This window comes from Penicillium psychrosexuale, assembly GCF_028828465.1.
Source record: "Penicillium psychrosexuale strain IBT 29551 chromosome Unknown utg000002l, whole genome shotgun sequence".
In the NCBI taxonomy this organism is placed as follows: domain Eukaryota; kingdom Fungi; phylum Ascomycota; class Eurotiomycetes; order Eurotiales; family Aspergillaceae; genus Penicillium; species Penicillium psychrosexuale.
The window spans coordinates 4,198,211-4,220,527 of NW_026643187.1; the positions used below are offsets into that span (position 1 = coordinate 4,198,211).

General features: G+C 40.5%; 6 protein-coding genes across 6 annotated transcripts; 2 read left to right on the forward strand and 4 right to left on the reverse strand.

Moving 5' to 3' along the window:
* Positions 1-3,497: 3,497 nt before the first annotated feature.
* Positions 3,498-4,124, reverse strand: N7518_002756 (uncharacterized protein; the record flags this gene model as incomplete). The annotated part of the gene is made up of 1 exon (XM_057183684.1): positions 3,498-4,124. One exon carries the CDS (start codon positions 4,122-4,124, stop codon positions 3,498-3,500), a length of 627 nt encoding a protein of 208 aa, XP_057045134.1.
* Positions 4,125-4,476: 352 nt separating this feature from the next.
* Positions 4,477-4,777, reverse strand: N7518_002757 (uncharacterized protein; the record flags this gene model as incomplete). Its single annotated transcript, XM_057183685.1, is given in 3 exon segments — positions 4,477-4,512; positions 4,525-4,634; positions 4,744-4,777. 3 exon segments carry the CDS (start codon positions 4,775-4,777, stop codon positions 4,477-4,479), a joined length of 180 nt encoding a protein of 59 aa, XP_057045135.1.
* Positions 4,778-6,351: 1,574 nt separating this feature from the next.
* On the forward strand, positions 6,352-7,755 carry N7518_002758 (phosphotransferase family protein; the record flags this gene model as incomplete). The annotated part of the gene is made up of 1 exon (XM_057183686.1): positions 6,352-7,755. One exon carries the CDS (start codon positions 6,352-6,354, stop codon positions 7,753-7,755), a length of 1,404 nt encoding a protein of 467 aa, XP_057045136.1.
* An 8,541-nt stretch (positions 7,756-16,296) lies between these two features.
* N7518_002759 (uncharacterized protein) lies at positions 16,297-16,643 on the forward strand (the record flags this gene model as incomplete). The annotated part of the gene is made up of 2 exons (XM_057183687.1): positions 16,297-16,430; positions 16,487-16,643. The coding sequence occupies 2 exons, from the start codon at positions 16,297-16,299 to the stop codon at positions 16,641-16,643; spliced, it is 291 nt and encodes a 96-aa protein (XP_057045137.1).
* Positions 16,644-19,407: 2,764 nt separating this feature from the next.
* On the reverse strand, positions 19,408-19,799 carry N7518_002760 (uncharacterized protein; the record flags this gene model as incomplete). The annotated part of the gene is made up of 2 exons (XM_057183688.1): positions 19,408-19,569; positions 19,635-19,799. 2 exons carry the CDS (start codon positions 19,797-19,799, stop codon positions 19,408-19,410), a joined length of 327 nt encoding a protein of 108 aa, XP_057045138.1.
* Positions 19,800-19,820: 21 nt separating this feature from the next.
* On the reverse strand, positions 19,821-20,059 carry N7518_002761 (uncharacterized protein; the record flags this gene model as incomplete). Its single annotated transcript, XM_057183689.1, has 2 exons — positions 19,821-19,978; positions 20,023-20,059. 2 exons carry the CDS (start codon positions 20,057-20,059, stop codon positions 19,821-19,823), a joined length of 195 nt encoding a protein of 64 aa, XP_057045139.1.
* Between the last annotated feature and the right edge of the window lie 2,258 nt (positions 20,060-22,317).

The following is a 22,317-nucleotide window of genomic DNA, read 5'->3' on the forward strand; positions in this document are numbered from 1 at the left end:
TTTCAAATCTTCCCTGGTACGCCGAATACGCTTGCTGGTAACTGGTCCTTTTCATAGTAATCCAGGGCTACCTTGGGTACTGCTAGGCTCTAATTTTGATTTATATAAGAGGTCCGGTGTAAGTCTACAGGTATAACCAGCTGCTAGGACGGTCAGCCTCAATTGCAGATACACTGAATCGGGAGCGCCACATAAAACCCGAGAGAAGGTGTAGCCCAACAGACCTAGTAAAATCAGATGAATGAGTCAGTGTTATGACAGGTGGGCCTGACACCACCTCGCCAGAACGGGTACTCATCTGATAAGCCAATGCTCTACCAAAAAGACCACTCTGACAACCAGCATGGTTGTCATGTCAGGTTTCTAATTTATATACCCTTTCAACCTCACTTCTCGGTGAGCCATGCCGATCAGACCCGATACTAGATCCACCTCCTCGAGGGGTTCTAACATTGGAGGGTAGGATAGGTGACAAGGCATATATAAATTATAGATCTCCAAGGCTATATCTGGGTCTAGGGCGCCACACGGCGGGCTAGCCATAATATTCCTTGCGGTGGTAGAAAGAACGATCACACCAGGGATCGAACTCGGTGTTACGATCCAATCTCCATACTCTTGTTTGCTTACTAGTTTGCATTAGCTAGATTGTTTGCTAGATAGTTTTAGCGAGATGATTCGAAGTTTGCATTGTTTGCAAAGTAGCAGCTATATCAACTAGCTGCTTCCCACTTTGCAACTTGCTTCTTCTTTCTCCCCTATCTTAGTTATCTTGAATTAACTGCACTTTTCATCTTGCAAGACCTGGCATGTCACACTCGGGGCCTCCGTATACTGGTTGTCATAGTGGTCTTTTTGGTAGAGCGTTGGCTTATCAGATGATTACCCGTTCTGGCGAGGTGGTGTCAGGCCCACCTGTCGTAACAAAAAAGGAGTGTGCCAACAGTATGCTACTTTTTTTTATTACTAGAACAAATGCATTATATGTATGGTGAAACATATGGCAGAATTTAGTATTGAGGTAGAATGAAAAATCAAGTTGAGTGCATTGACTAGTTTTCTGCCAGGCAATATTGACCAATAGTAATTAAGTCACCTGTGACGTGCCAGATCTTGCAAAGGAAGCAGAGTACATATAATTCAGAAAAACTAAGATAGAGAGAGAAAGAAGAAGCAAGTTGCTAAGTGGGAAGCAGCTAGTTGATATAGCTGCTACTTTGCAAACAATGCAAACTTCGAATCATCTCGCTAAAACTATCTAGCAAACAATCTAGCTAATGCAAACTAGCAAGCAAACAAGAGTATGACGACTGGATCGTAACAACCCAGGGCGGGTATCGGCCTCCGTAAACGTCTAGCTATCACCCACACTCAAACCCCAAATAGAGGCAAGACAAATTCGGCGCTGATAAGGCTCGATTTGATCATCCATAGTATCGACCTCATGATCCATAGTATTCATCTGATCATTAGATGAGAAGCGATCATCAAATGAGAAGCGTTCAACAAGAAATTTTTCCCTTTCCTTACTCAGTTCAAAGCCACGCGATCTTATACAACATCCGCATTCTAGAGTGCAGTGTCCCATACCAAGCGCCCCGGCTGAACTATTTGCACGTTGAGCATCAAGACAACATCCACAATCACGACCACAACACCCGCCTCTAGACTTGCAGTCTTCAACAAGAATTGGATGCATATACCACGTAGGGTTGGATCTCCATAACTCAAATGCCCGTTGTAAGGGCCCGGAAATACCAATGATCCCACCACGGGTATACCACCAGGCTCGTGTCAGCATCCAATTCTCTTGGTAGAGTGTGCTCATCTCGTCCTCAAAGCTTGGAACGGCAGTGCCCCAGAAACACGGATTTTTCTTCACTTTATGCCGGAAAATAATCTCCGATTGACAATTCCTTCGCAACTTCTCTTCGTAGTAGAGTAGGTCGGCAAAGGCGTCACAATCATAGGCCTTTGACTCTTTCTGGTAGAGATTGTATCGAAACACTTGGAGATTCCTGATACATCCTTCTCGCTCTAGACGAGCTTCTTCTGGTGTTTTGTCCCCAGGTAAAGATAGCATCTTGGGGTCCGATAGCTCGTCGCCCTTTTCAGAGCTAGAAAGGGTATGCGTACAATCAGAACAGGCCATGGCAGGGCAAAGACGTCCGGCGGTTCGAATTAGAAAGATTTGAATTTTCAAGAGCCTCGAAGACAAGCGTAAATAATCTGTAAGATTCCAAAAAATAGGCGAAATGGCGAGTCCACAGCCAGCTCAATGTACGCCTCAGTATGACGCCACGCAATTCTTGAGAACTCTATTTGAACAGTACGGCGATATGGGTTTCAAACCTTCCCTAGTACCTAGTCGAGTATCCTAATGCTAATCTTGCTTTACAGCATGAGTACCTTGAAACAAGTTCGCTAGTCTGTATCCGCTCTGGAAGTTTAGTACTGCATATTTCTGTCACTTATCAAAGATCCCCGCTGCATTGAGATCTCATCCTCTCTAGTATTGCCAACTAGGAATCTTTGGCAGCCTTCTTCTCTTTCTCCTTCGCCGAGCTTTTTGACCGTTAAATCATGTCTGTGTTGGTAATTGTGGGTCTTAATTCTATTCTGCCATCCAAAATTACCGCTTGTCGCCCTACTTGCAGATCGGTAGTGCTTAGAGAACGATTAGTCTTAACAATTTAAGAGTAACACAAAAAGATCAAGCCTTATTTTATGCAGCCACCAAACTTCTTATTGATTTCACATAGTTGACCCCTGTTTATGGATCCACGTCAATCTTCGCATATGGAGAGATTATCATTCATTGGATGATGAATATCAAAAGCGACTCACTGCAGCGATTGGACTTGACAGTGAGTGAATCTGTTTTTGTGTTCCGAAGCTTTTGTCTTGATATAGTCGTCGGGCCAAACAAGTCGGCCAAGCGCTAAGAAAGTGGGCGCTGTGCCCCGCTTGTACGTCGTTACTACAATGGCTAGAGTCCTTTTTTTGAAGCCTATGTACTCCATGTAGCCGTATACCGGCTTTGAGTTAGACGGTCCCAAACTCTTTTTGGACCAATAATGTTTCGTCAGACTGGAGGAATGAGGCTCTATAACTTCGTCGTAGAAAGATATCACTCCTGACATCGACCGCAATTATATATGTGGCACAGCCTCGCGCTAATGCACGGGATCTCACATTGGTTTTGTGCTTTAGCCAACGCTCTCGGTCCAATAATATATGACAGCCTTGACCCTTGTCATGCTGGAGACATATTGATCCAAACCCTTTATTGGAGTAATTCTTTGCTGATCCTGCCATTCGAATCTCAACATGAGGGAGTAGCTGCAGGTGGTGTACCCGCCGGCATAAAAAAATTGTCAAACGTTAAGAAAGCGAGAGCTATACACCGCTGGTAGTCCCTTCGAAGGTTAGTGAGGGATTGAGCGCCTAATAACTACTTGAAGGCCACAAAACGAGTCACTACCCTCGTGGCGTCTTCAAGTGATAACTTGCGTTTCGGTGGTCGCATTAACTCTAAGCATTCTATTCTCAAATGCTGGCGGTCTAATTGTCGAGACTGCGCAGTCTGCGTTCTCGTGTGCTACATTCGCCCAAAATTCCGGCGAGGTCATGACCTCGGTGTCGGCATCGGGAATGTCTGACCTAGCCTCGTCAAATTGAGAATCGTATTTATTTGAAGCAGAGCACAGTGAATTAGGGCCATCTTCTAGCACTTCTTCTGTGCCCAAGCTGGGGAAACCAGTGTGGTGTTCGGCCAATTCACATGTAATAATCGAGGTCATTGGCGGACTATGAATTTCCTGAAGATAGCTGAGATGATTTTGCTGGCTTTCTGTGTGTTTATAGGCTAGCGGCTCGATTGTCGAGAATGTCTCGGCCGTGTGCGCTTCAACATCTTCGTGTGCCAGAGTTACCCAGAATTCCGTCCCGGATTCCCGTAAGGTCATTCTCTCGGTGTCTATATCAGAACGGTCTGTCCTCTGGGAACAAGCTCCTTCGACGAGAGTCACAGTGGAAATGGTAGCCGAGCCCACTGAAGCAGTATTATTCTCAACCACTGTAGTATTGGCCTCCGTACCCGGACCGGGAGACCGCTTCTTCATCGACGTTATGTATTGGAGAAGAAGAGGGAAAGGTTTTATTCTCATTGATTTATTGAGAGAGAGAAAGAGAGAAAGAGAGAAGAAGAAGAAGAAGAAGAAGAGAGGAAGCTAAAGACCTATACATTATAGAGAGAGAGATCACCTGATCTCCAACATTATGGGCGGACTGAATATTTCCTATAAAGGACATCTAAGATACTAATCCTCATCGGCATGCGTCAGGACGGGATTGGAAGTTGAGCCCAATGGAGTAAGACAATACTCGGTCCCTAGCCTAGAAGGATAGGTCAGGGCGCAAGTTCAGGGCGCAAGTTGGACAGCCTGGCGGTCTAACTATTGGTTTCCGCGTGGCCTAGGTATCATCTTTACTAGCACGCGGGTCACTGTACTAATAGCATACAGTGAGAACAGTAGCTAGGTCGATTTCTACCTCCTCGTTCGGGCGAGGCCAGCTTGTATCGTAAGTCAGGGTCTCCGCTAGCTCACCAATGTCAAGGCGAAGATTGGAAACTGAGTTTGATGGGCTATATTTCGCGCTATCCAGCTTAGTATCCCAAGGCTTCGTGGATGCTTCACAATTTCCAATAAAGAATGAGCATGCTTTCAAGGGGGTTCTTACCAGAGGCTTCCGGCAGTTCATCGGAATAGCTCATTATAACTGGAATAGGTAGTGAAATCGAAGATTTGATGGCTGATATAGCGTAAGCTTGGAGATGAATGGAAGACAATTCTTGATTTCGTGGAGGTGCGAGATACAGACTTTTATATGTGGCCGACTGTCCCCATCAACGCAAGGCGGACGTGGTGATCTATTATTATCCCCATCCGCTGATAGCACCCGACAGCATCACATTCAGACGGAGAGCTATCTACCAATGATCCCCTGTCTAATGCGCAGTGCATGGCCATTCCAGTAGACCACTATATATAGTGATGCTATTTCGGGAAGAAGACTGCAAGTCGGCCTGCACCTAGTTTCATCGCCACTAGTCTGATCCAGCTCTGTTCGCCAATTGTTCCAAAGCCCAGGAAGGAGAATGAAACCGGGAGGCCAACTGACGCGCAAGCAGCTGCACCATTCGTATCCACTCACAAATCACTGTTGCGGGAGTAGGCCCGTCTCCTTTTGCCGATCGATACCAGGGATCCGTGAATCTAACGAGGACATTGGTGACCGCAGAATAAATCTTGTGAGTAGAATTGGGTAGACAGTTTGACCCGAAGGTATCGACTGTTGTCAAGGGGTGAGGATGTCCTGGTCAAGGTTCACTCCTCGATCTCATGTCTCGCTCGGCGCGTCTGCCTCCCTGGGCAGAACCAAAACCCTGCTCAACGACTGTTCTCGAGCTCACTAGCTTAATACCATTAGGGGGTGTGTAGGAAGAAGGAAAAAAAACACGATGGTTGTTGGGGGGACAGACTTTTTGAACACTATGTATATACAACCACGCACAGGCACGCACAGAGACCCGCGAGCGCTAAACTAAAGTGATAAGTTTAAATCTACAGAAGTAATTTACAGTCCTCATCCGATATGGTGTAATAGGGTGTACCGACGGAGAGACCATGATTCTACGTGGTGTTATACTAAGAAAACTGTGGTGTTTCCGTGCAGGCAAGAATAAAGTTAGTATAGTGCGGTTATGAATAGACTAGGACCTGATTAGGTATAGCCGGCGTTTATTTATACAGCACTTCTTACATATACACTAAACCTGACTAGGTATAGCCGGGCTTCATTCATATAGCACTTGTACATCCTAGCGCCTGTTACGCACTGCAAACTGGTCACAGTTAGGGTTAGTAGATCACGGGTTATACTTGCAATAGGTCTCTGATCTTCCAACGTCAACGATCTGTCTCTCAGCCGCACTGTTGCCAACAGGCCTTACTGCAGGTTAGGCTCTTTCGAGTGTCTCGCGGAACGGTGCCAGGTAGAGCGCCGAGTAGATCTATACCGGAGTATTGGTCCTACTCGTGGGTGTTGTCAAGTTATAATCAAGTCAAGAGTCACACTGGTAATCGAAAGGTAACCACTAGTAACAATGTGTAATTGAAGATGAAGAAATAAACTAGATACATGAATGAGTGTCCTTATATATCTCTTAGTCCTCCCTGTGTAGAAGGGTAGATGGTAGAGTGGTAGAATGGCCTTGGCCTAGCCCCCCACCCCCGAACTCGTCGCTTCAGTTTCTCCTGGCTCGCTCGCCCTGCTCTACAGACCAGAATGGCCCAACAGCAGCATATTGAACGGTCGCCTTCCTCGCCTTCTTCGCCTTCTTCTGAGGATGATGAAAACGCAGAATTATTTTCTGCAGTTCTCTCGACGCTTGACAGAGAGCAGTTGCCCCTGCTTGCGAACGCCATTCTACGGCGCCTCCAACCCCTCCATCGAACCACCAATGCGAAACCCTCGGTCGGCGAGCCTCTGTATAGATCTTACCACATACTCTTCCCGTTGACGTTTGATATCGGCCTTCGCTGGATCGCGAAAATCCCTATTAACGGCACGGCAAGCAAATGGGATGAGTTGTCTGCCTCGGCCCTGATCTCCGAGGCAAACACAATGCGCCTCTTGAAGCGTGAGACCACCATCCCTCTACCTGATGTTTTGGACTTCTCCTCAACCACGCAAAACACTCTTCGATGCCCTTATATTATCATGACCTTTATTTCCGGAATCCCTTTATACAACGTCTGGTTTGGACACCGCCTAAAAGGTGCCTGTCCTGACACCACCCATTTACGCCGAATTCGCGCCCTTGAAAGCATCGCCTCGGCAATGGTGCAGCTAGACAGGTTTTCATTTCGAACCGGCGGCCGTCTTCTCTTTGGAAACGATGGCAACCCATCTCATATCGGGTCTATGCGACGAGTCGATCATAAGGCTATGCTTGACCGATGGTTCGTTCATAAAGATCCAGACGATGACCCTATCTATATCGAGTGTGCGGCATCCAGCGACCCGAAAGCGTACTACACCCTTATGCTCGACATGCACCCCGAACGAAACAAGGTTCCTAGGGGTCTCGCAATGCTCTTACGCCAGTTAATAAGCTGGATCTCTGAGCCTAGTAGTATGGATCCCTTTGTCCTTGCACATCCAGACTTTGATATCCAGAACTTCATCGTATCCGAAGAGGGCGAGCTCCGAGGTGTTATCGATTGGGATGGGATCGCTGCTGTGCCTCGTACTCTTGGCAACGAAAGATATCCCGGGTGGCTTACGCGCGACTGGGACCCAGCTATGTACGGATATAAGGAGTCTATGGAACATGGGGTGGAACCAGAAGGTGTATGGGAAGATTCGCCCGAATCTCTCGCCTACTACCGCGGTATCTATGATGATATAATGGCAAGGCATCGAATGGAGAGAAGAAGAGGATCTGAAGCCAACCTCTGCCGAATGTCTCTCATTACGGAAAATTTAGCTATTGCGGTAGATGATCCTCGGTGCCGAAGTGCAATTCTGCGCAAAATGGTGCAGGAAATATGGGCTGTTGCGGAACGAGGTGGGCAACTGGATTTCACTGATCTAGCTGACATGTTCGCCGAGAGCAATATTGATATCGTGGTGATGGAGTCGCTCCATAGGGCCTTTAACACCCTTCTATCGAAGAAAGGGCTATAGGGTGCGTTTGATTACATACTCCAGAAGAGCAGCAAGGAAGTTCTAGAGCATAGATGATTGTTATTGATTGAATGATATGTGCCACGATTCTAGCCTCCCTCCATGCGGAGCCATGTGAAATCTACGACCTTGTCGGTGGAACAAGCACTCATTCTCACGCTGTTGATTCATGGAGCGAATGTGAATAGTATTGATATAGAAGTCAGTTTCCCACTCAACCTCTCTGTCTGCGAACGTCTAATTTTGATATTGAACCGAGCCCCGATCCGTCGCTTCCTATTGGAAAATGGAGCTTCAGTTTTGTGGTCTGATGAATCAGGGAGAAACCTGACTCATATATCGATGCTTGCCTGTCCTTGGATGCCGCATGTTGAGTTCATCTCGACTTCAGTAGATTTTGAGGTTAACGTCAGATGGAAAGACTCGAGTAACCATGGCATACTTGATTATGGGGCGATGGATGGGTCAATATGTCAAGGAATTTGATCTTATATGAGAGCGCGGATCACGGGGCCTCCATGATTAGGATAAGGTAGAACCCCTTATTCGTACGCAGTGTCACGATTGGCACGTGTAGAACTCGTACCTTCCCGTTTGGGATTGTACCGTTGGTCGTTTACGCAAGCAATTGTACCTTCCTTCATGGCTAAGCGAGGATAGGGCTTTACCCCCGAAGGGGTATAAGGACCCGTTTGTTGTTTTACATTTTGTTTTCTTTTCCTTTTTTCTTCATACTTGATATTTGATTAGAATGCACTTCTTTCGTTAAAGAGAACCTAGCACGTAATATAATATTAAGTATTACCCTAAACCCAAACTTTTAAAGCCGCACAACTGCACAGATAATTATTATAATTAGTCCTAGTCCGGTTTCACCCTACCTATCCTGAAACTAACCAGAATGGGACTAGCTATAGTTCTACCATAATAGATCGCTGCGATTGGTAAGGGAAAATAACCTATAGTGCCGGATTGTCTTATAGAAGAAGCTGTAAACCTTAAAACCCCGACTCCTACTAGAATATAGGACCTAATTAAAAGTATTAAATATAATGGCCCTAAGGAGGGTCCTTCGACTCCTTCTATCTAAGAGATTATATATATAACTCCTAGTAAGGAATAATTCGTTAAGCTAGCTAATTGGTTCTAAATAGTCGAAGATAATAACTAGATAATATAAGATGAAATCTAAATCCTAATTATAGAGAACGGAAAGTCTAAGGAAGCTATTAAATAAATTATAGAGGAATATGATCGATTCTATATAGAAAGAGATTGCCTTATAATAGAATGTAACTAAGCTATAGAAGAATATAATAAGGCTACTACTTATAGAGATATTACTATATATAAGCGCGATGACCTTACCTACTGCCTTATTCTTACTTAGAGCGAAATAAACTAGGCCTAAAGTAATATACCGATTATAGGAGTTATTAGCTAGAGATCTATAAAGATACCTAATATACTAATACTAAAGGATAGAAAGGAAGTCTATTTCGAAATATAGGAAATGGTTATTAGATAGAAACTCGAAGTAAATGCCAATTACTACCTACTACTAGTTTACTAGAAGCTATATATATAAAGCTGATATAAAGGTAAAGTATAGCTATATATTACCTTATAAATAAGTGTAACCTCTAATAACCTATATATCGATATAGAAGATATTATTATCTACCTCTATACTATCTTTATAAACCTAAATTATTATATAGAAGTATATATAGCCTACTATAAACTTAAGATAAAACCTAAGGAAGATTTTACTGACTTCTTAGCTAAATTTATATAACTTATAGAGGAAGCCGCGGTTATTAAAGAAAATTGTAAGTATAACCTATATTTAAAACTTCTATATCTATTATAGAGCTAAGTTATATAGGCTATTAATTAGGAAATAGTTCCTTTCGATACCTTTACCTAGAGTTATTAGAGTATATCCTATAAGATTAGTCTCTAATAGGAAGTAAAGGATATTATATATACCTATATAATAACTGTGTTTAGAAGTAGAGCTAGGACTACTATTAACTAGTCTAGTTTTACCCTATATATAAAGTATAAAGGGGCTACCTTATTATCTAGCCTATTAGCTATAGAGTAAGAGACTCTTATAAAGGAGGGTTAATACTTCTACTATAAGGAGAAGGGGTATATAATATTCGAATACCTAAAGAAAAAGGTGAATATAGCTATAAGTACCGTTACTATAACTAACCAGACCCGCAGCTAGTTATATATAACTAAACTCGAAGAATTGGAGGATAATGTAGACCTAGGAAAAGTGATAGCCTAGGAGAAGTCTTAATCCTAGGTAGGAAATAAGTATCGCTATATATACTAGATCTATATAAGCTTTTAGGAGGTCTATGAGATAGTTTAGTATTTAATATAAGATTAACTTATAATAGACGTTCCTTTATAATCTTAGTGCTAGTAGATACTAGAGTAGATAGCTTAATATTTATTAATATAGAACTAGTTATACTACTTAGTAAGAAATTTGGATTATATACCTATAAGCTAGACTACGAGTATCTAGTTAGAGGATTCGATAGTAAATTATCCTAACCGATTATATATACTATCATCCTTATACTAAGTATAGACAACTGGATCTAATAGTAGATTCCTATACTAGTAGTAGATCTAGGTAGATATAATATGATTATCAGATATATATGGTTCGCTGAGAACGATGTCCTCCTTAACTACCGACGGTATTATATAATCTAGCCGGATAAGAACACCCTTTTTAATAAGGTAGTAGGATAGTTAGCTGTACTAGTACCTATAATAATCCTTAAACAGCCTATATAAATTAAGCCGGATTACTAGAAAGATATAGAATAATATAATTATCTCTTTAAGAAATAAGTCTTAAGTAATCTATAGCAGGACCTAAAGACTTAGAAGCTATACCCTATTATAAGGGAGTATTAATATAGATACTAGTAAATCAAAGAGTATTATAAGATAGTATAAAACCTAAATAATAAAATCGAACTAGTACCTCTCTGAATAGAGGTACCAGAGGAAGAAATAAAGGAAGTTCTCCTACTAATAGATATTAGTATTATCGGCTAGGTAGGATTTAATTGTTTATAAATATAGATAGTTATTAATAAAGATATCGAAGTCTTCTAGACCTTACTCTATAAAATTAATTGGATTATTAATATTAAATCTATAATTATAAAGGATATAGAACTTAATAAGATTAAATAAACCCTTCCGAAGGAATACTATAATCTTATAGAAGTATTCTCTAAGAAGAAGTCTAATAAACTACTACTATATTACCTAGGGGTAGACTATAAAATCATCCTTAAAGTAGAAGTATAGCTAGGATACTATCTACTCTATAAATTATTATTAGATAAACTAAAGGCTGCGAAATAGTATATCCTTAATAACCTCGAAAAAGGATTTATTATACCTAGTTTAGCTCTATATACCTTACCGATCTTAATAGCTAAGAAGCTAGGCGGTAGTCTACGTTTCTATATAGACTTCTAAAGATTAAATATAATTATAAGGAAAGATTATTACCTATTACCCCTTATCGATAAAGTATTCTAACGAATAAGTAAAGCGAAGTTCTTTATAAAGCTCAATATCTATTAAGGTTTCTACTATATTAGATTAATACTAGCTATAGAAGATCTTATAATATTCTATACCTAATATAGATTATTTAAGTATAAAGTAACTCCGTTTAGTCTTATAAATGGTCTAGTAATATTCTAGTAATTTATAAATATAGTACTCGGAGACTATATAGATAACTACGCAGTTATATTTATAGATAATATTATAATCTATAGTGAGATACTTAAAGAATATAAGAAATATATTAGAGAAGTCCTCGAATAACTATAAAAGGTAGGATTATAGGTTATACTATCTAAGTATGAATTCTCTATATAGAAAACTAAGTTCTTAGGATTTATTATAAGTACTAAGGGTATTACGGTAGATCTAGAGAAGATTATAGTTATTAGAAACTAGAAGATACTATTAATAATTAAGGGAATATAATCCTTCTTAGGATTCTATAACTTCTATCGACAATTTATTAAGGATTATAGTTTCCTTTTGAAACTATTATACTATCTTATATAATATAATATAGTATATAAATGGTTACTAGACTATAAGTAAGCATTTATATAATTAAAGTATAAGTTAATAACTATACCTATCCTATAGTACTATAATCTAGACCTCTAGACCTATATAGAGATAGATACCTTAAATAGAGTTATTAGTACTATTCTCTTATAATATCATAAGGCTGACGATTTTTAGTATCCTATTACCTTCTTCTTAAAGACTATATAACCTATAGAGCTTAATTATAAAATCAGGGATAAGGAATTCCTCGCGATTATTTATATACTCTAGGAATAGCGCCTAGAACTTAAAGGACTCTCTTATATAGAATATTTCGAGATCCTTATAGATTATTAATCTCTCGAATACTTTATAACAGTATAATAGATAAATTAACGGTAAGTATAGTAGAGTGAGTTCCTCTTATAGTTCTACTTTATAATTAAATACTACCCTAGGAAATAGAATATTATTATAGATATCCTTTTAAGAAAGGAAAGTCCCTATATAGATATCAGTCGATACCTTATATTACTCTCTAAGGAATGTTTCGGAGAAGAAATGGAACTAGTATTAGAAATTAAGGTATCTCCCTTATAGATAGAACCTATATAAGATACTAAGGTTCTCCCCCTACCGGTTAAAACTATATAGGACCTAGATATAACCGAATAAGTCTAGTTAGTAAACCGCTAGAACCTAGAGCTAGAAGTATTCTAATAGATTATAAGAGATTAAACGGATCCCTATTAGGTAGTATAAGATAAATTACTATTATTTAAAGATTATCTAGAAGTACCTAATGAAGGGGATCTTTAAGTATAGTTACTCAATAAGATATACCGATAACCACTAACTATATACCCTAGTATTAAGAAACTTAAGAAGCTTATTGTAACTAGATACTATTAGCTAGGATAGGTTATAGATATAAAGCGATATATAGATAACTATCTAATATATAAATATATAAAGACCTAGAGAGATTGTATACCTAGTCTCCTATACCTACTACTGATTCCTAAACGACTATAGTAATATCTATTAATAGATTTCTATTCCTTCCTAAAGGATAGATATAGCTATAATATAGTATTTGTTATTATTAACTAACTAAGTAAAAGACTAATATCAATCCTCTATTATAAAGATACTAATATAAAGCAGATAGTGCGTCTATTTATAGATAATGTTATATAGATTATAGGAATCCCTAAAACTATTATATTAGACTAAGGAGGATAGTTTATCTCTAAGTTCTAGATAGAGTTCTATAGAATCCTAGGGATTAAGCGAAAACTATCTACTATATACCACCTATAGATAGATAGCTAGAGTGAAATTATAAATTAGTTTATAGTATAGCGATTAAGACTATATATTAAATATAACTAGGATAACTAGTTAGAATACCTACTAATAGTAGATTTCATGGTATCAATTCTTCTATAGGATATAATAAAGAGGTCCCCTTTCTTTATTAAATAGGGTTATAAACTAGTAATATCTTTCGATTAGAATTATATAGGACTGATGTATAATAAATAAGAAGCGGCTGATCGACTCTTAAAGTTATAATAAATCTAGGAAGATATATATAAATAAATTGCGAAGTTATAGGAACTATAAATATAATAGGCCAACTGTTATTATTATAAAGAGGACTTTGATATTAGCGACCTAGTCTTTATTACTATAAAAGATTAGCTATAGGACTATCTAAGTCGAAAACTCTCTTATATAACTAGTAGACCCTATAAGATTATCGAAAAGGTTAGGAATATATATAAGTTAGAACTACTACAGTTAATTAACGTCTACCTAGTATTTAACCTAAGTAAGCTGCGGAAGGTAGTGAGTATAGAACTACTTATAGGATAATATATAGATCCACTACCTCCGATATAGGTAGGATAGACTAATAAGTAGGAAGTTAAAAAGATCCTAGATATAAGAAAGTATTATAGGAAGCTGTAGTACTATATATAGTGGTTAGGATATAACCTAGATCCTATATAGTACCTAGCCGGTAACTTTAAGAATATTCTAGAGATAATCAAGGAATTCTACAATACCTATCTAGCGAAGCCCGGACTACCGATATATCTATAAGAATAGATCGAGGCTGCGTAGGATGATCGAATATTAGATAACCACGTGGATAACGAGAAGCTAGTATTTAGGGACTAAATGTATTCTCGCCCAGGGGTTATATTACGATTGGCATATGTAGAACTTATACCTTCCCGTTTAGGATTGTACCGTTAGTCGTTTACGCAAGCAATCGTACCTTCCTTTATAGCTAAGCGAGGATAGGGCTTTGCCCCCGAAGGGGTATAAGGACCCGTTTATTGTTTTACGTTTTGTTTTCTTTTCCTTTTTTCTTCATACTTGATATTTGATTAGAATGCACTTCTTTCGTTAAAGAGAACCTGGCACGTAACACGCAGAGGCTATGCTGCATTAGGATCAAAATCCGACTGGAGGTAGACGGGAAGTCACTAACAATTTTCTAGTGAAGACCAAATGTGACTAAGTAGGGTCCTGATCGATTGTATTTATTTCACACTCTTAAGCCTTCGTGCAATTTCCTTAGTCTCAGCAGATATCGAGATATATCTACGTAGATTACTTTTTGTAATAGTATAGAGGGATAGTATCACTTAATATATATGTCATATCGTTCGTTCGTGTGCAACGAGGATAATCTATAACACATCCGCGTATAGTGTTATTACCACCGATTGTAAAGCTCTACTTGCTAGTTATTCTATAATTTAGGATAGAAGACGAAACGCGTAGGACGGAGCATTAGTGAGATATATTATATCCGGTCTACACGACGCTATTTCTGCAAAAATAAACCAGGTTCATATCTATCTATCTTATCTATTATACTAATCAATCTTGAAACTAATAAGGATTTCGGTAAAAGGCGACTTCGGTGTTAGGTCGGGTCTACGCAGATCTCGAAGATACGAGCGCCGCGTCCCCGTGATCATACCACAATATTGCTACTATTCCTAGAGAAATGCACGTCTACGCGTCATCTACACCTAGTGTCACTATCACTGATTTGAACGAACTCTATTCGCCAGTCCTTTTATAGTTCGATCTAGAACACGAAACGCGTAAAATCGAACTAGTATAGCGGCACTGTAAAGAAATACTAGTTGTCAGGCTAGTCCTGTTGGTCAGGCGAGTTGAACAGTGGGGGGAGAAATGTATGGTATTCCTTCTGCAGAGACTAATTCTTGCTAAGTCCAAGATTCAGGGGGAGGTGTGAAGGGACGTAGCCAGTCTTGATTCAGACTAACTAAGCCGTTTGCAGTTGTCTAAAAGCTTAAGGAAAGAAGAGAGAGTTGACGGGGTCGAACGTAAATAAAAGGGGGTGTGGGGAAGGTCACGTACGCACGTGATATCAACCGGGCACTGGCCCGTTATAGTAACCTAGACGTAGGAAGAATTAGTCTCTGCAGAAAGAATACCATACGTTTCTCCCTCCCACTATTCAACTCGCCTGACCAACAGGACTAGCCTGACAACTAGTATTTCTTTACAACGTCGGTAGAGCATATAGCAGATATAAGTTCTAAGATCATACATCTCGATACTCCGTGCGAGATAGTAATAGCACCTGAGTACTCGACTGGGGAGTCTCGTGACTTCTCACCGCCTCGTACGAGCATACTTACGCCTGTGTTTACCCCTTTCCTTCCTGTTCCTTAACGAAACCTTCTTGTATATAGGAAGCACTGTAGATTGTTGCAATCCAGTTTGTTCCCTAACAGCACCCGAAATAGAACAAGAAGACGGGCCGCTTCCCCAGTTTAGATAACGCCTCCACAAGGTTAGTTAGCTATTAGAACAGCATCCTATCCTATCGACCTAGATAATAATGGCCCCGAGGTCATCACAATTGATTAAGTAGGTGTAACTTTCTTTTTCTTCTTTATTCACCCTGGGACAAGGGGACTTCATAGAACCACGCACGGCGGCGTGGAGGGGCAGGAGACGCTAAACCCGAAGAGCGGATGCTAGTCCAAAAGACGTAATTTGTGGAAGAAATTCTAACCGTCCGATATGGTGTAATCCAGGGGGACAGCGGAAAGACCACGGTTGTGCGTGGTTTTGTGGGAGATAATCGTGGTGATTCCGTATAGGCGATTTTATAGATGTTATGGGAACTAGCGCCTATGTCCAACTGGGTTTAGCGCATAATTGTCCGGATCTTGCTGTGCTGTATGTCAATAAGCCCGGCGGCTTTATCATGGGCTACAATTAATTGATTTCCAAATTTGTACTTTCACTACGCATTGGTTGTTATTATTATCTTGATTCGCAGTGGTTAAATATCGTACACTCCCCCTCTACCTAGATCTTAATCAATCTCTCCCCTTCAAGCCCATACATATCAGAATGCCTCCCCGAAAGCCACAAAAGCAGGTTAGAGACTGGAATGCATTTGTACGCCAGCCGGATCCAATAGTCAAGACCAACAAAGTCCCATCGACGGAGGAGCGGTTGAGGGGAATCCATTTTAATTTTCAGAGGTATTATACCGTTACTTATTTGATCTATATGCTTTAACTAACTGAAGAACTTTCAGATGGGTGCAAGAACTTGATAACAAAGACTACAAATATTGGCTTGAAAATATCACACTAAGGATAGTTGAAGGCTTTCTTAAGTGGTATTTGGAAGAGCATGATATAAGTTACAAGTCCAGCTTCATGACAATTGTGCGCTTTTTCAGAATGTACTAGATGGATGAAAGGGGCCTTTACCTTCCTTATCAACTTAGAAAGGATATTAGTTCGGTATGATTTCTACAGTCTAATCTCTAGTCCTTTCACTTACTTGACAAGCTGGCCCAATCAATAGCTATAAAGCACGATCTTGATAAGACCGCGAAAGAGCAGCCGCCCTTTAGCATCAACGAGGTATTTTTCATCACACGTCACTTGGTAGCTACTTACAATATAGCATTTCCCACAGTCCGGGTTCTTTTTTAATTGAATACCCTACAGAAAATAATGGTCTCGACTTTAGCCTAACCTGGAACCCTTGTACTGTCTTCATATTACGAGGAGGAAAATGACACACTAAAATAGAAAGATATTGACCTATATATGGTCAAATACCCCGAATATACTAATTCCTAAGTTCTTCTTATAAGGGCTAGGCATAGGCTTAATAAGGGAAAGAGAAATCAAGGAGCCCCGTGAGTCCTATTCTTATACCATTAACTATGATTCAGTCTCACAATCAGTAGGCCTACATTCACGTATACTGAAAGAAACGACAATCTCGGACTATACGTTATCCAAGATATACTTATATATGCTTTTCTTAATAATACATTTGCAAGTCCGTATATCAAATGTCCTCGAGATATTTAGCGCTTCACAAACGTTCCAGACCATCGCCACAGCACTCCTATTCATTTTAAGGATTACGTTAAAAACATCCCCATTTTCAGGCACACTATAAGAACAAAAACCGGAGCTTAGGCCACTGACTATACAGCCGGCTTTTCATATTCCCAGGTATAAGAATACGAAAAGAAGGCTAGCGCAAAGGCTAGATTCCCAGACGAGGGATCACTCTATAAATACCACAAAGGTGCAGCTGAAAACTTGAGTATAACGAAGAGAAACTAGAGATCGATAAATTAGATACTAACAAATTTTAGGGAATCTTGATAAGCACTCACGTAATATAATCATAGGTCACCGAAGAAGTACAACTTTTTCAAATTATATATCCGTGTTTAATAACACCCAATCCATTTTTATGCAAACCCCGACGAGGGATTCTTTATTGAATCTCGCATGCCATAGCAATCTGACACAGGATGAATCAGCGCCACAATACCTAAATGCAGAGTAAAGAGAGTCTATCGAAACGGATGCCAAACTTCAAGATATGAAAAAGGCGGTTAAGTCCACCAGAGACGTACTCATATCAGAATTCTATATATTAAGGAAAGCGGAGGGAGCGTCAGATACACAGTTCACTGAAATGAAGCGACTGCAACAAAAGATCCGGATAAAACGAAAAAAGTTAGAACGCCGCGCTCAAAAGGAAGCCTAGAAGAAATTCTTCGATAGTATTAGAAACAGGATCATTGAGCAAAACCAGCAAGGTACTCCGGTCACTTTCACTCCAGACGTCAGTCATATTTAGCCGGAGAGAATTGCGCTTGCCGAGCTTAAATTCAAGAATAGGGATATCGATATGATCGATGATACGGAATTAATTGAAGACCGCATTCGATCTCTCGAGCTATAACTGAAACTAAACAGCCTTCATATGCCCAAGGCCTTAAAAAACCGAATTATGTTCAAAGGTAGACCGAAGGAAGCATTAAGACAAATAGTGGTTCTAATGGAAAGCTCATCTAGACTAGAATATCCTATATGCCTAGGGAATACAGGCTTGGACCCCATCGCCAGGCTATATAAGTACTCACAAAAGGACGTACTTCAGGTTCATTTTAAAGGTCATCATCTGCCAGACCTTTTCGAAAGCTCAGGTCGCCAATGTGATATTCCTGAATATTTGAGTGTTTGTATATCTCTTCCTGGATATAAGAGCCATCTAGCCAAGCATCACAAGATTTATCTTTGATTATATGAATTAAGTTTTCCATTTCATTAATCGCTGGTCAAATTCGGTAAATTCGGTAATAAAAGCCCCTCGGCAGTCGCCGGGGTGAGTATAGAGCTGAAATTTCGTATCCCGTGAGATATAATATAACTACTCGCCAGGCAATATTATCTCACTTAGGGGTATTTAGAGAGCAAGTGTATCTCGATAGGCTCTTACAAACCACCGATCCTCACTACACAAATTGGCTAGTATATCGTCGCTGTAATGAGTATCGTATGAAACGAACCGTCCTGTCCCATATATTAAACGAAACAATGTGCAGATTACCGCTTATAAGTAGCAAGCAGGATAAATAAAATATGTTAGGGCTCATATCAACCTAACTGAAACTGGCACTGTTCAGGTATCATAGGATTTATCTTTAATTTGTAAGTTACATTTAACTATTTTCACACTATCCATTGATTTTCGTTCGACTGAAACTTAGGGAACGAAATGCTCTCTGTAGCTACTGGTACAAGGGTGGTACTGAAATCCCCTATTCCAGTGAATATTATACATGAACCCGCTCGACAGTATCCCCTGACTTCACCTAAAGTGAGTGTCTGAAAGGCGAGTGTAACCGAATGAACACGTGCAAACCAGCGACAATTATCAGTACATAGGTTAGCTAGTCTAGTATCATCGTATTATCGGATGAAGTACGCCATATTAGACGATATGTCGAAGAATATAACACAAGGATTTTCCCTCACAAATGACTGGCATGACGAATAAAAGGCGTCAGGGCTCATATTAACCCGACACTGGCACTCTGTCGTCGACTAATATATAATGTTTATTAGTTTATTTTGATTCGATGGCTGAGGTACCTAGGGCTGGTATAGAACCATTGCTCCAGGGGCCATCGTTAGGCTATCCAGATCCATAAGTGCAGGATTTGCTGGGGCAGGAATCGTTGGTGCTGGAATCGTTGGTGCTGGAATCGTTGGTGCTGGAATCGTTGGTGCTGGTACTGGAATCACTGGGGTAGGTATTTCTGGGGCCAGTGTCATTGTTTCGTCCATATGACTGTCGCTATCAAAGTCCAGAAAGAATGACCTGAAAATATCCCGCTTCACAGCAAACGACGTCATACTTACGCGCGCAGGCTGGTCATTTGAATATATATTATGCAAGAACAGGTACTTCTGATCGGAGAAGAAAGTATCCGCAGTTATCATACCACAACGCTCCTCAAATTTCCAGTCTTCGATTTTGTCCCAACTTTGAGATACTATTATATTATCAACTTTACGCGCAGGCATCATATTCAGAAGAGATACAAGCTAGTTACTACACTCGGCTAGCCTAGCCTCGTCGTATACGAATAAATCAGGCGGACGTAAACGGGTAAGTAATCGGTAAATAGCAACGAATTCAACGGAAGTCGTTAACCTCGAGTTCGTCGAGCCGTTAGGTCCTGGTAGAACGAACCCGACATTCGCTGCACATAGATTGAACCTCCTCTATAATTCAGAAGTATCAAACCTCTATTTATAAGAGCCCAAGGCAAGCGGCTGGACATTAGTAAGACCGAAAAAATGTCGCATAGCGAAGAGGAATAACTATCTATAGGCCGCCCAAAACCTATATTAGGTTAAACCTTCCTCCCGAGAAAAGTCGTTTTCAGAAGTTTGAACTTAATATTGCCGCCCAATAGGGGAAACATAGTATTTCGTTATATACTCCCGTATAGTACCATTGAATTTTGGAGGCAATATCCTTTTTATAACGCCTGTCATTGCCTTAAGATATTTGGTATTCTCTAGGAAAGTTCGAAGAGATAGTATAATTTTCGGGTATCCCAGGGCGGTATGCTGAAGTTACAAGCGTATATCTGGATTAGAAATATCTGGAAATACCCTCCTATTGCAGAATATTTCTTTAATGTACACCCGATCTGTAAGGGATAAGCGTAGATATCGACCCTCTAACAGTAAAAGTGTCGTTGGGTCTAAGCTCTCTGGTAATTAATAAGTCAGCGACTGCCATACCTTATAAATCTCCGACAATAAATCCACCAGCTCCTATAGGGATATTATTCAAGGGTTTAAGCCAAATCAGTGACTTCCTTACCTCAGGATATCTTAGGCTCAGGAGATAAGTCCCTATAAACCAGGATATCCAAAGTACCGAGAATAGAAGTAATAAGTCTAGCATATCTCCTAGAGAAGTAAACGCAGCTGTACTTACTTTCGGACAATAAATCCGGTTAAATTCGCGGCATTTTGTAGGTAACCATTTTGTAAGCCACTCTTTAGCAGCTTCTGCCTTTCTACCCCGTTAGTAGTAACGTATATTGCGAAATATCTCCCCATCACCGAAGTTTTAGGAGTTTTGATCAAATTCACAGAGTCTTCTACGACAGGCATCATTCAATTGCGCGGAGTCGTATATCTCAAAATTCCACTAATGGTCGTTTAGGTCGAGCCACTGAAGTGCAGCAGCAATACGGTATTAGCCTTAGAAACAGTGAAGATTTACTCCCTCTGGGACCTATAAATCTTAAAAGTATCCAGCAGATAAGCTAGGCTCTACCAATTATTATAGGTCTGTAGCTGCTACTTCGCACGGAATCCAAGTCAGTGGATCGAGTCGACGACATCCCTCCTGCTCGAACCTATGGATAATACTGTCGACTTTAGATTACCTAAAGGCTTAAGATCCATACACATCGTTCCCTTCGAAGGTGGTATGGTTCAATCCTCAGACTCTAAAGGAGCCTATACAGGCTGCAACCAAGTGACGAGAAGTCTCAAGATCATTGAACGCCATTCTGTAATCTTAAAGAGGATTTCCCTTTCCTCCCGTTAGATCATACCTCGGAACTTAGAAGACTACATCCCAGACGGGCTCTATCAGAAGAAGTAAGCCTACGTAGGATAGCCTGAAAAGGGGAGAAAACCGTGGTCTATCCCAGGATAGGTTCTATCAGAAGAAGTAAGCCTACATAGGATAGCCTGAAAAGGGGAGAAAACCGTGGTCTATCCCAGGATAGATTCTATCAGAAGAAGCAAGCCTGCGTAGGATAGCCTGAAAAGGGGAGAAAACCGTGGTCCATCCCAGGATAGGTTCTATCAGAAGAAGCAAGCCTGCGTAGGATAGCCTAAAAAGGGGAGAAAACTGTGGTCTATCCCAGGATAGATTCTATCAGAAGAAGCAAGCCTACGTAGGATAGCCTGAAAAGGGGAGAAAACCGTGGTCCATCCCAGGATAGGTTCTATCAGAAGAAGTAAGCCTACATAGGATAGCCTGAAAAGGGGAGAAAACCGTGGTCTATCCCAGGATAGATTCTATCAGAAGAAGCAAGCCTGCGTAGGATAGCCTGAAAAGGGGAGAAAACCGTGGTCTATCCCAGGATAGGTTCTATCAGAAGAAGCAAGCCTGCGTAGGATAGCCTAAAAAGGGGAGAAAACCGTGGTCTATCCCAGGATAGGTTCTATCAGAAGAAGTAAGCCTACATAGGATAGCCTAAAAAGGGAAAACCGTGGTCTATCCCAGGATAGGTTCTATCAGAAGAAGTAAGCCTGCGTAGGATAGCCTGAAAAGGGAAAACCGTGGTCTATCCCAGGATAGGTTCTATCAGAAGAAGTAAGCCTGCGTAGGATAGCCTGAAAAGGGAAAACCGTGGTCTATCCCAGGATAGGTTCTATCAGAAGAAGTAAGCCTGCGTAGGATAGCCTGAAAAGGGAAAACCGTGGTCTATCCCAGGATAGGTTCTATCAGAAGAAGCAAGCCTATCCTGACTAATCGCACGATTATAATGATTGAGGAACTTATATC